The sequence below is a fragment of the Loxodonta africana genome, chromosome 1 (genome assembly GCF_030014295.1).
Source record: "Loxodonta africana isolate mLoxAfr1 chromosome 1, mLoxAfr1.hap2, whole genome shotgun sequence".
Lineage (NCBI taxonomy): Eukaryota > Metazoa > Chordata > Mammalia > Proboscidea > Elephantidae > Loxodonta > Loxodonta africana.
This window is the reverse complement of record NC_087342.1, coordinates 214,819,230-214,831,256: the sequence shown is the minus strand read 5'-3', so window position 1 is coordinate 214,831,256 and position 12,027 is coordinate 214,819,230. Positions and strand designations below refer to the sequence as shown.

Below are 12,027 nucleotides of genomic sequence, written 5' to 3'. Positions count from 1 at the left end.
ATTGGCTAGTTTTCAAAAGTAGATTGCCAGGCCTTTCTTCCTAGTCTCCCTTGGTCTGGAAGCTTCACTGAAACTTACCCACCATGGATAACCCTGCCGATATTTGAAATACCAATGGCATAGCTTCCAGCATCTGAGCAACACACTATCACTTCTGCCTAATTCTCGTAGAATGCGAAACCCCAGTATCTTAAAACTAAACAAGATCTTGGAAGTCATCTACTTCAACCACTTCTTTTGCAAGTGAAGTAACAGAAGCCCAAGGAAGTTAAATGCTAGACCAAAGACATGTATCTATTCAGTTGAACCATACACAGTTACCATTTTGTAAGTCGAAAGTCATCAAATATTAGTAGTTTTATATAACTCCACTCACTGTAAATGAAAGCATCAGGATTATCAGTTCAGTAGTCTTCCCAATTTCCCTCCCACTATCCCATGTTATCCCATGTAGCGTGTAGTTTCCGATCCCCTGTCTGTATTCATAAAGTAGTTTCTAGAGCCAGTTGAGTATTTTAGTTGAATAGAAAAAAGAGAATTTTCATAGGCTTTCTAACGGAGCTTTTTAAAAATTTCTATTATTTCTACTGCTCATAAATTATGTCATCATTATGGTCTTGAAAAAGGAAATGGAAAGAACTTTTAATTCCCTGTATTACTATAGATTCTCAAGTATTGTTTATTTTTTAAACTGAAATAATTTTAAGAAGCTGTAAGAACTAAAAACAGATGAGAAGTTCTTAAGGGTGTCCGTGCTTTGCCACATAATTTTAAATATTGCTCTTCCTTTTTTGTCATTTGGTTTTTTCTAATTAAAGTACTAGTTAGGTAGACATGTGGGTGGGGAGGGTAAACCCTGGAGATTTCTTAAGTTTTGTGACTTACAGGTAAGTTTTGGTCTCTTCAATATATATCTTGGGAATTTACATGACTTTTATGTTCTCAACAGTATACTTGTAGAGTTTTATGTTTAAATCAAGTTAAGATATAAAATGATCACATTGTTCCATTCTGCATTTTTCTAGGCTTTGAGTGAAAGTTGATACTTTTCTGTTTCAATGCAGGCCAAACAGCTGCGAGAGCATTACATGAGCAAGTGTAATACAGAAGTTGCCGAAGCCCAGCAAGCTCTCCAGCCTGTGCAGCAGACCATACGTGAGCTCCAAAGAAAGGTGTGGCCCAAAATGACACCTTTTCTTACTGGGTTTGTCTCCAGATAACATTCTGGTTTTGGTTTGGGGGAAACTTGAACTTTCTTTCATCTTGAAATTCTTAGTACCTAGTACAGTGTGTGCCCCACGATAAAAATTTCGTTTGGCTATTAACAATGTTTATTGATTGAATAAACAATCAGATACATTGATAAACAAACTATGTTGAGGTTATTTTCTTTCATTTTTTTAAGGTCCAATAGGTCTCCTCTTACCTTGAGATTATAACAAATAGCCTTTTGAATAATGTAAAGGCTTTCACAATCTCCTTTTGATCTTAGAGACATCGTTTTCCAAAATCTTTTCTTTTTAAGATGTTAGAACATTAGAACCACTACCATTCTTGCTACAAAATACGTGCCATTTGTCATTTCTAAAATTTCTTTTATGAAATCGGTAACAGCTTCTATAAAGAAGGCTATACAAATACACTGTTTTTAACTTTTTCAGTTTTTGTTTAATCAGTTGCACTTTTTCTTTATAATTCATTAATTTAGCATTCTGGGGTATAATTTTGTTAGCTACTATAGATTATTCATTGAGCAGTATCTAGTTCATTTGATCAAAGGAAGGCTTTCCTTATACTGAGAAAAAGACCTGTTACCTCTTCAAATAGGTAGAGTGAGTACTGAATTTTTATTTTGGTAAAGTATTTTTTAATACAGCTTTGTTTTACAAATGTATACAATAAACGTGTGCTCATTCAGAGTGGTCAGGAAACAGTTGTTTTCTTTAATTATGTATGCAAAAGAGGTACTCATCCATTCTCTGTAGAGTATGTATTTTTGTCTTTGTTCTATTATAATCCCTTTGAGAGTAGCACTTATTACTCCCGTTGAATTCTTCACATCACTCTTCCCTGATGGGAACATCCTTTTGCTGTCAAGTTGATTCCAACTCACAGCAACCCTACAGGACAGCGTAGAACTGCCCCATAGAGTTTCCAAGGAGCGGCTGGTAGATTCCAACTGCCAACCTTTTGGTTAGCAGCCGAGCTGTTAACCACTGTGCCACCAGTGAGTACTAAAATATATATATATATTAATTGATCAACTGATTACCCTTTTTTCCTACAGATTTATCCTAATTCTCCCTGGTGGCTTAATGTGATCCACAGAGCAATAGAATTTGCTATTGAAGAGGAGCTTGTTCAGCGAGTGCGAAATGAAATAACCAGCAACTACAAGCAACAAACTGGCAAGCTTTCTATGTCAGAGAAGTAAGAACATACTACAAAACAGAATAGTCAAATCATTTGATATTCAAATCATTTGATATTAAGAGATGCAATTCAATATCATAACATGTTATAGTTGTGAACATCTAGATTTTACATAATATTAATGTTGTTGTTGTTGTTAGGTGCCATCGAGTCAGTTCTGACTCATAGCGATCCTATGCACAACAGAACGAAACACTGCCTGGTCCTGCGCCATCCCTACAATCGTTATTATGCTTGAGCTCGTTGTTGCAGCCACTGTGTCAGTCCACCTCGTTGAGTGTCTTCCTCTTTTCCACTGACCGTGTACTCTGCCAAGCATGATGTCCTTCTCCAGGGACTGATCCCTCCTGACAACATATCCAAAGTATGTAAGACACAATCTCGCCATCGTTGCCTCTAAGGAGCATTCTGGCTGCACTTCTTCCAAGACAGATTTGTTTGTTCTTTTGGCAGTCCGTGGTGTATCCAATATTCTTCGCCAACACCGCAATTCAAAGGCGTCAACCCTTCTTCAGTCTTCCTTATTCATTGTCCAGCTTTCACATGCATATGATGTGATTGAAAATACCATAGCTTGGGTCAGGCGCACCTTAGTCTTCAGGGTGACATTTTTGCCCTTCAACACTTTGAAGAGGTCCTTTGCAGCAGATTTACCCAATGCAATGCGTCTTTTGATTTCTTGACTGCTGCTTCCATGGTTGTTGACTGTGGATCCAAGTAAAATGAAACCCTTGACAACTTCAGTCTTTTCTCCGTTTATCATGATGTTGCTCATTGGTCCAGTTGTGAGGATTTTTGTTTTCTTTATGTTGAGGTGTAATCCATACTGAAGGCTGTGGTCTTTGATCTTCATTAGTAAGTGCTTCAAGTCCTCTTCACTTTCAGCAAGCAAGGTTGTGTCATCTGCATAACACCAGTTGTTAATGAGTCTTCATCCTGATGCCCCGTTCTTCTTCATATAGTCCAGCTTATCATATTATTTGTTCAGCATACAGATTAAATAGGTATGGTGAAAGAATACAAGCCTGACACACACCTTTCCTGACTTTAAACCACTCAGTATCCCCTTGTTCTGTCCAAACAACTGCCTCTTGATCTATGTACAGGTACCTCATGAGCACAATTAAGTGTTCTGGAATTCCCATTCTTCGCAGTGTTATCCATAGTTTGTTATGACCCACACAGTCGAATGCCTTTGCATAATCAGTAAAACACAGGTAGATATCCTCCTGGTATCCCGTGCTTTCAGCCAGGATTTATCTGACATTAGCAGTGATATCCCTGGTTCCACATCCTCTTCTGAAACTGGCCTGAATTTCTGGCAGTTCCCTGTCGATACACTGCTGCAGCCATTTTGGAATGATCTTCAGCAAAATTTTGCTTGCGTGTGATATTAGTAATACTGTTCTATAATTTCTACACTCGGTTGGATCACCTTTCTTGGGAATAGGCATAAATATGGACCTTTTCCAGTCAGTTGGCCAGGAAGCTGTCTTCCATATTTCTTGGCATAGACGAATGAGCACCTCCAGCACTGCATCTGTTTGTTGAAACATCTCAATTGATATTCCCTCAATTCCTGGAGCCTTGTTTTTTGCCAATGCCTTCAGAGCAGCTTGGACTTCTTCGTTCAGTACCATCAGTTCCTGATCATATGCCACCTCTTGAAATGGTTGAACGTCGACTAATTCTTTTTGGTATGATGACTCTGTGTATTCCTTCCATCTTCTTTTGATGCCTCCTGCGTCGTTTAATATGTTCCCCATGGAATCCTTCACTATTGCAACTCGACAATCATATAGTCTACTATGCTGGGAATGACAACTCGAAGAGGAATGGTGTTGCATTCATCGTCAAAAAGAACATTTCAAGATCTATCCTGAAGTACAACGCTGTCAGTGATAGGATAATATCCATATGCTTACAAGGAAGTCCAGTTAATATGACTATTATTCAAATTTACGCACCAACCACTAGGGCCAAGGGTGAAGAAATAGAAGATTTTTATCAGCTGCTGCAGTCTGAAATTGATCGAACATCCAGTTAAGATACACTCATAATTACTGGCGATTGGAATGCAAAAGTTGAAAACAAAGAAGAAGGATCAGTAGTTGGAAAATATGGCCTTGGTGATAGAAACAATACCAGAGATCGAATGATAGAATTTTGCAAGACCAATGAGTTCTTCATTGCAAATACCTTCTTTCACCAACATAAATGGCAACTATACACATGGACCTCGCCGGGTGGAACGCACAGAAATCAAATTGACTACATCTGTGGAAGGAGATGATTGAAAAGCTCAATATCGTCAGTCAGAAGAAGGCCAGGGGCCTACTGTGGAACAGACCATCAATTGCTCATATGCAAGTTCAAGCTGAAACTGAAGAAAATCAGAGCAAGTTCACAAGAGCCAAAATATGACCTGGAGTATATCCCACCTGAATTTAGAGACCATTTCAAGAATAGATTTGACACAATTAACACTAGTGACTGAAGACCAGATGAATTGTGGAATGACATCAAGGACATCATCCATGAAGAAAGCAAGAGGTCACTGAAAAGACAGGAAAGAAAGGAAAGACCAAGGTGGGTGTCAGAGGAGACTCTGAAACTTGCTCTTGAGCTTCGAGCAGCTAAAGCAAAAGGAAGAATTGATGAAGTAAAAGAACTAAACAGAAGATTTCAAAGGGCCTCTCGAGAAGACAAAGTATTATAATGACATGTGCCAAGAGCTGGAGATGGAAAAACAAAAGGAAAGAACACACTCGGTGTTTCTCAAGCTGAAAGAACTGAAGAAAAAATTCAAGCCTCGAGTTGCAATAGAGACGAATTCCATGGGGAAAAATAATATTAAAAGTACATATCAAACAAAAATATTAATGTATAAGTTTAAAAGAGTAACTTTTTTTCTTTATAACAGCCATATCAAAAAAGTCTTTTTAGTACTTTTTTAAAAATCTGCTTATTTTCTTTGTATCTTTGTTGGATACATCCAAAGCCCGCTTTAAGCAAGGTTTTGAAATAGGTTGTGTTTTGGAGATTCTTGTTCTTGACCTAAGGCATTCATGCTTCCCATCTGTGGTTCATTTCCCCAAGAGTTAAGCATCATAGTGCTGCAGTGGCCCGGGTTTTCTGTTGTAACATTATATCCACTCTCCCCTGTCTTTCTTGTCATCTACACTCCCATTCTTAGGGTCTTCATAGGTGAGTGGGCTTATTTCTCTTTATGTGTAAATAATGAATAATTTTCCCAAAGAGCAAATTTATTCCTTATCAAAAGTACCCTTGGGACATCTAAGTCAATTGGCATAATAAAATCTGTAAAGAAAACAGTCTGCATCCCACTTTGGAGAGTGGCATCTGGGGTCTTAAACTCTAGCAAGTGGCCATCTAAGATGCATCAATTGTTCTCTACCCACCTGGATCAAAGGAGAATGAAGAACACCAAGGACACAAGGTAATTACAAGCTCAAGAGATAGAAAGGGCCACATAAACCCGAGACTACATCAGCCTGAGACCAGAAGAACTAGATGGTGCCTGGCTACAACCGATGACTGCCCTGACAGGGAACACAACAGAGAACCCCTGAGGGAGCAGGAGAGCAGTGGGATGCAGACCCCAAATTCTCATAAAAAGACCAGACTTAATGGTCTGACTGAGGCTAGAAGGACCCTGGTCGTCATGGCCCCCAGACCTTCTATTAGCCCATGACAGGAACCATTCCCAAAGCCAACTCTTCAGACAGGGATTGGACTGGACAGTGGGTTGGAGAGGGATGCTGGTGAGGAGTGAGTTTATTGGATCAGGTGGACACTTGAGGCTATGTTAGCATCTCCTGCCTGGAGGGGAGATGAGAGGATAGAGGGGGTTAGAAGCTGGCGAAATGGACACGAAAGGAGACAGTGGAGACAGAGAGTGGGCTGTCTCATTAGGGGAGAGCAGTTGGGAGTGTGTAGCAAGGTGTATGTAAGTTTTTGTGAGAGAGACTGACTTGATTTGTAAACTTTCACTTAAAAAAAAAAATTTTTTTTTTTTAAAGCACAGTAAAAATTAAAAAGAAAAGAAAAAAAAACTTTGGTGGCTTAACCCAAAGGAGTATCTACTGTGAAGAGTTTTAAAGCATTGTCACAGAACTATTGATTCTAGGTAGGGGAACAGTGTGAGCTCAGCCCTGTGATCGATGTTAGTTTGCAGTGAGAAATTTAGCATAAGAACATGTTTAAAATATTTTTAAATGCTTCAGTTTACTCTTCCAAAAGTTTTCCCAAATGTCTGCTAAAATCCTAAAAGAATATGTTATAATTTAGTCATGATTCATTTTATCCAGTTTTAAAGGTGCATCCTAATGCGTTTTGCCAGCATTGTAGAATCAGCTGGTATGAACATAATTAATACTATTTTGAAGTTACATATTTTTTTAATTTTATTGTGGTAGAACATAGATATCACAAAAATTTGCCATTTTAACCCCTTTTAAGTGTACATTCACCATGTTGTACAACCATCAACGCTGTCAATTTCCAAAGTGTTTCATCACCCCAAACAGAAACTTGGTACCCCTTAAGCAGTAACTCCCCATTCATCACCCCAAACAGAAACTCGGTACCCCTTAGGCAGTAACTCCCCATTCATCACCCCAAACAGAAACTTGGTACCCCTTAGGCAGTAACTCCCCATTCATCACCCCAAACAGAAACTCGGTACCCCTTAGGCAGTAACTCCCCATTCATCACCCCAAACAGAAACTCGGTACCCCTTAGACAGTAACTCCCCATTCATCACCCCAAACAGAAACTCAGTACACCTTAAGCAGTAACTCCCCATTCATCACCCCAAACACAAACTCAGTACCCCTTAAGCAGTAACTCCCCATTCATCACCCCAAACAGAAACTCGGTACCCGTTAAGCAGTAACTCCCATTCCTGCGGCCCCAGCCCCTGGGGGCCACCGGTAAACCTTGTCTCTGCGTTTACCTGTGCTAGATGCTTCATGTGAGTGGAATCATATGAAGTTATTTTTCTTAAATCACAGAAGCCACTGAAAAGATGCAAATCCCCGTATTAGAGCAAATCCCCTATTGCAAGTTGTGAGATCCAAGGGCTGTTAAAGGGCTGTGAGAGGACCAGCAGGAAAATGTAAAACGTACCATTCATTAAGCAAACATTCTTTTCAAAAACAGTAGGGAAAATAGAAGGTAAAACATATTTTGGAATGTTTAAGGGTGAACATATGGAATACTTATTTAACATTACGTCTATATTCAGAGATTGTTTTCTCATTATTGTCTATGATTTTGAGTGACATTGATATCTCATAAACCAAATTATTTGTGTTTGCTTAATGATTGTTGGGAAGGGCTACGTAGCTTAGTGATTAGGCACAGGTTCATGAGTCAGCTGCCTGTGTTCAGATCCCAACTCCAGCACTTATTAGCGCTATGACTTTGGGAAAGGTATTTACGCTCTGTTTCTTCATCTGCAAAACCACAGCATTGTTGTGAGGATTAAATAAATTACTGTTTTAAAGTGCTTACTTAGAATAGTGCCTACTATTTAGTATTGTATGTAACAATTACCTGCTGCTATGATTTTCTTCATGCCTTTTTTTAAAGGACTTGCCAGAGACAACATTGCTAAGACTGGTTAAGTGCTGTTTTCGATAATATTTTCAGCCCCTGTTCACATGGCTTGGAGCCCTGATGGAACAGTGGTTAAGAGCTTGGTTGGTAATCAAAAGGTCAGCAGTACAAATCCACCAGCCGCTCCTTGGAAATCCTGTGGGGCAGTTCTGCTCTGTCCTTTAGGGTGGATATGAGTTGGAACCAACTCAAAGGCAACGGGTTTGGGTTTGTTTTTTTTTTTTTTTAATTAACACGACTCAGACATGAGTTAGCTGAGAGACTATTTCCAGAGCTACTTATTCCCTTTGTCACAAGAGTTAATTCTTGAAGACCAATTTAAATATCAATAAGTTAGAAACAAAAACGCTTTGTTTTCTTTTTGTGAATAATGGTACTTGACCTATTTTTGTTCAAGTATATATACAAATTCTTTTTTTACTGAGCAGCCATTCTGCATCTAGTACATATGGAAAAATAAAAAAGGATATGGTCTCATCCTTACCTGCTGAAAGTTAGTTTAATAAGAAGGTAAGACCTGTGAACACTTTGAGAAATATGTATGCTCATGTTTGTACATACATACAAATAAGTATGTGTGAAAATTTAGTATGAACGAATGACGTTGTCAGCCACTCCATGGACAGAAAAGAAACAGATTAGTGTTTGGAAATAGTGGGGAAGGCCTCACCAAGGGGAGTGGACTCTTGAGGATTTTTACAATTTGAAGAAGAAGGTATATGGCATTTCAGGAAGGGGGGGGAAAAGCAAACAAATCCTCTTTGTATTTTCCAGTTTCTAATTTCTCATTTTCCTAGGCTTTTTTGTTTCATTTTGTTTTCTTTCATAAACCCGGCACGCACATACATACATTTTTTTCTCTCAGCCCTTTTCATTTACGGTATGATAAAATGATTAAGAGCGTTGCTATTGGGCTTAAGTCAAAATGCTACCACACGATAATTTTATAACTTTAGTTACATTACCTTAGTTAAACTTCATCTGTAAAGTGGACATAACAGTAAATACTGAGATTATACAGGAGAAATGATTGGCGAAGTTCCTGGCATGTAGTAAATGCTTAATAAAATACATATTGCTCTTCCTTGTAACAAGGAGTATAAGTCTTGGGTTTTTCTTTCTCCCCAATTTTTGTCTTTATGTTGCGTCCTGCAGTCACCAGTCCGTAAACAGTAAGGATGTCAAGAGGGACGTCACTAGTCAGTCAGCATTAAAAAGGAGAAATGTGCCAGTCCTGACTTTCAGAGCCATAGAAGCATATGCTGATTTTGCATACTCATTTTCAGTCCCTAAGGACTGGGTCTGTCAAACTTTCTGGGGTCTTTTGTAGTAGAAAACGCATTGTTATTACACTAGTAGATACCGACTGAATATACCCCTACGGAAAACACTCAGGTTTAGCTGAGTAAAATGTTGCATGCAGTTTATGTAGCACTTGGTTTGACAACTATTTGGGAAAATTGACCTACTGTTCTTTTCTTTGTGTTGTGTGTGGTGCTGGTGATGGAAATCAGGTTCCATGACTGCAGAGGTCTTCAGTTCTTACTTACAACACAAATGGAAGAGCTAAATAAATTCCAGAAACAAGTCAGAGAGGCTGTGAAAAACCTGGAAGGACCACCATCTCGTAGCGTGATCGAGTCTGCAACGATCTGCCACCTCCGGCCAATCAGATTTCCTCTCAACTGGTAGGTAGTGGGAGAAATCATACAATGAAATGGCATCAGTCCATTAGGTTAGATTTTTTCTGAGAGAAGAAACAGTGGCTCATATGATAAAGGTTTTGCATGTGAACTCAGACAGAAGCAGAGAGATTTATTATTAATTAAACTTAAAAAAAAAAAAAAACTGTCAAGGACTACGTGCTAACAAACGTAATTTTTGTTTTCCTTGTGGTCTATCTGTTGTAAAGAAAAAGTGAAGTATAAAATACTAAGGCTGTCTTAAAAATTACTTGATTGCTATACCTGTGACTGTTTCTTTGGTAATCTCTTCTCCTCCAGCTGTGTCTTTTGCAAGGCTGATGAATTGTTCACAGAGTATGAGTCGAAGCTGTTTTCTCACACGTAAGTTTTCTGATTATTTCTCATCAGGAAAACTTTTTATGAGACTTAGTGTTTCACAGTGACCTTTCTTATATTTTTTCTTTTATTAAACCAAATCAGTAAACATTTGGGATTGGCAAATTTAACATGCTCAGTTTCACCTGTGCAGAAGTTACCCCCTAAATGTTCATGTCATGTAGTATTTTGGAATTAATTGAGAGGGACAGTTGAGAGGAGTGGTAAGGTCCCAACTCTAGAGTCCAACAGACCTGGACTCAAATCCCTGCCCATTATTGTGGGCAAGTTACTTCTCTAAGCCTGTTTCTTCATTATAAAGATTAATAACACTTCATTGAGTTGTTTTTGTTGTTTTAAATTTTTCATTAGGTGAAAGTTTACAGAGCAAATTAGCATCCCATTTGATAATATGTACAAAAAGTATTTCATGACTTCGTTTTCATTCCCCACACTGTGTCAGCACTCTCCTCATTTCCACCCTGAATTCCCGTTTCCTTTAGTCCTGATTCTCCTGCCTTCTCATCTTCGCTTTTAGGCAGATATTGCCCTTTTGATCTCCTATAATTAGTTGTTCTCAGTAATAACTTCCCCTTGTGTGTCATTGTTTATCTTACGGGCTTCTCTCCTGTTTGGCTGGGAGGTGGTCTCCAGGAATGGCTTCAGTTCCAGGTCAGAAAGTTGTCAGGGCCCTAGTCTCAGGGGTTCTTCCAGTCTCTGTCAGACCAGGAAGCCTGGTCTTTTCTGTGAATTTGATATTTTGTTCTGCAATTTTTCTCCTTGTCTGTCCAGGACCCTCTATCGTGGTCACAGTCGGAGCTGTCGGTAGTGGTAGCCGGGTACCATCTAGTTCTGATCTAGGGGTTGTGTAGGCTGTGGTTCATGTGATCCATTAGTCCTTTGAATTAATTGCTCCCTTGGGTCTTTTCGGTGAGTTTTTATGAATATTAAATAAGAAAATTAACCTAGTTGCTTAGCATAGTACTTGGTACTTAGCATAGTGCTTGGTACATGGTAAGTGTCCTATGAAATGTTAGCTCTCGTTATTAATACCCTTTCTCCAGGACGTATTTGAAGTCTTCATCCTCATGTTAGAGATTAAACTACTTAGTGTACCCAGTCACTGCATTAACATAATTATTCTTATTTTACAAACATGGAAATTGAGGAAAGGCTATATTCTGACCCCCTCAAAAAAAAGGGATTAACAGTGTATCTTCAGATCATACCGTTTGTTTGCATGGTTGTTGTTTATCGGCGGCTTGTGTTTTGTTTCAATTCCCAGAATGAGATTGTAGCCGAGAATTTATAGCCGTTGTGTATTATGCCAGGTTGCTCTCAAGAAGCACTGGACAAATTTATGAAACCTCCAGCATATTCAGAATTGCTGTGGTTTTCCCAAAGACTTGCAAACATGACCTTGTAGACATGTCATTAAAAAGTTAATGACAAGTCATTGACACTGCTTTCCTGTTGCCTTTGTCAGTGTCGCTCATTTACAGTGCTTGTTACGCACTGACTGTGGTTACTATTGTTTTGTTCTGGTATGTCTTCAGAGTCAAAGGCCAGACTGCAATATTTGAGGAGATGATAGAAGACGAAGAAGGACTAGTAGATGATCGAGTACCTACCACCAGCCGGGGTCTGTGGGCAATAAGTGAGACAGAGCGTTCAATGAAAGCAATATTATCTTTTGCAAAATCACATCGATTTGATGTTGAATTCATTGATGAAGGAAGTGCTTTAATGGATCTCTTTGAAGCATGGAAGAAGGAATATAAGGTAGGTGTTTAAAAACCTTTTGGTATTAAAAATTCTCCTCTTTTACATTAATTTTACCTGATACCTTTTCTTTCTTCATTTTTAAAATCTGATTTAGACACTTGAGGTG

At 38.8% G+C, this 12,027-nt stretch overlaps 1 protein-coding gene across 5 annotated transcripts in view; it reads left to right on the top strand.

Annotated features, from left to right (window-relative positions):
- SHPRH (SNF2 histone linker PHD RING helicase) overlaps positions 1-12,027 on the top strand; it is a 102,720-nt gene that overhangs the window by 49,770 nt on the left and 40,923 nt on the right. For all 5 annotated transcript variants that reach the window (XM_064291874.1, XM_003403884.4, XM_023550835.2 and 2 more), the window contains 5 exons: positions 1,065-1,172; positions 2,288-2,430; positions 9,591-9,764; positions 10,080-10,142; positions 11,693-11,918. In XM_064291874.1, the coding sequence (XP_064147944.1) occupies positions 1,065-1,172; positions 2,288-2,430; positions 9,591-9,764; positions 10,080-10,142; positions 11,693-11,918 (714 nt within the window). The remainder of the gene's footprint in view (positions 1-1,064; positions 1,173-2,287; positions 2,431-9,590; positions 9,765-10,079; positions 10,143-11,692; positions 11,919-12,027) is intronic.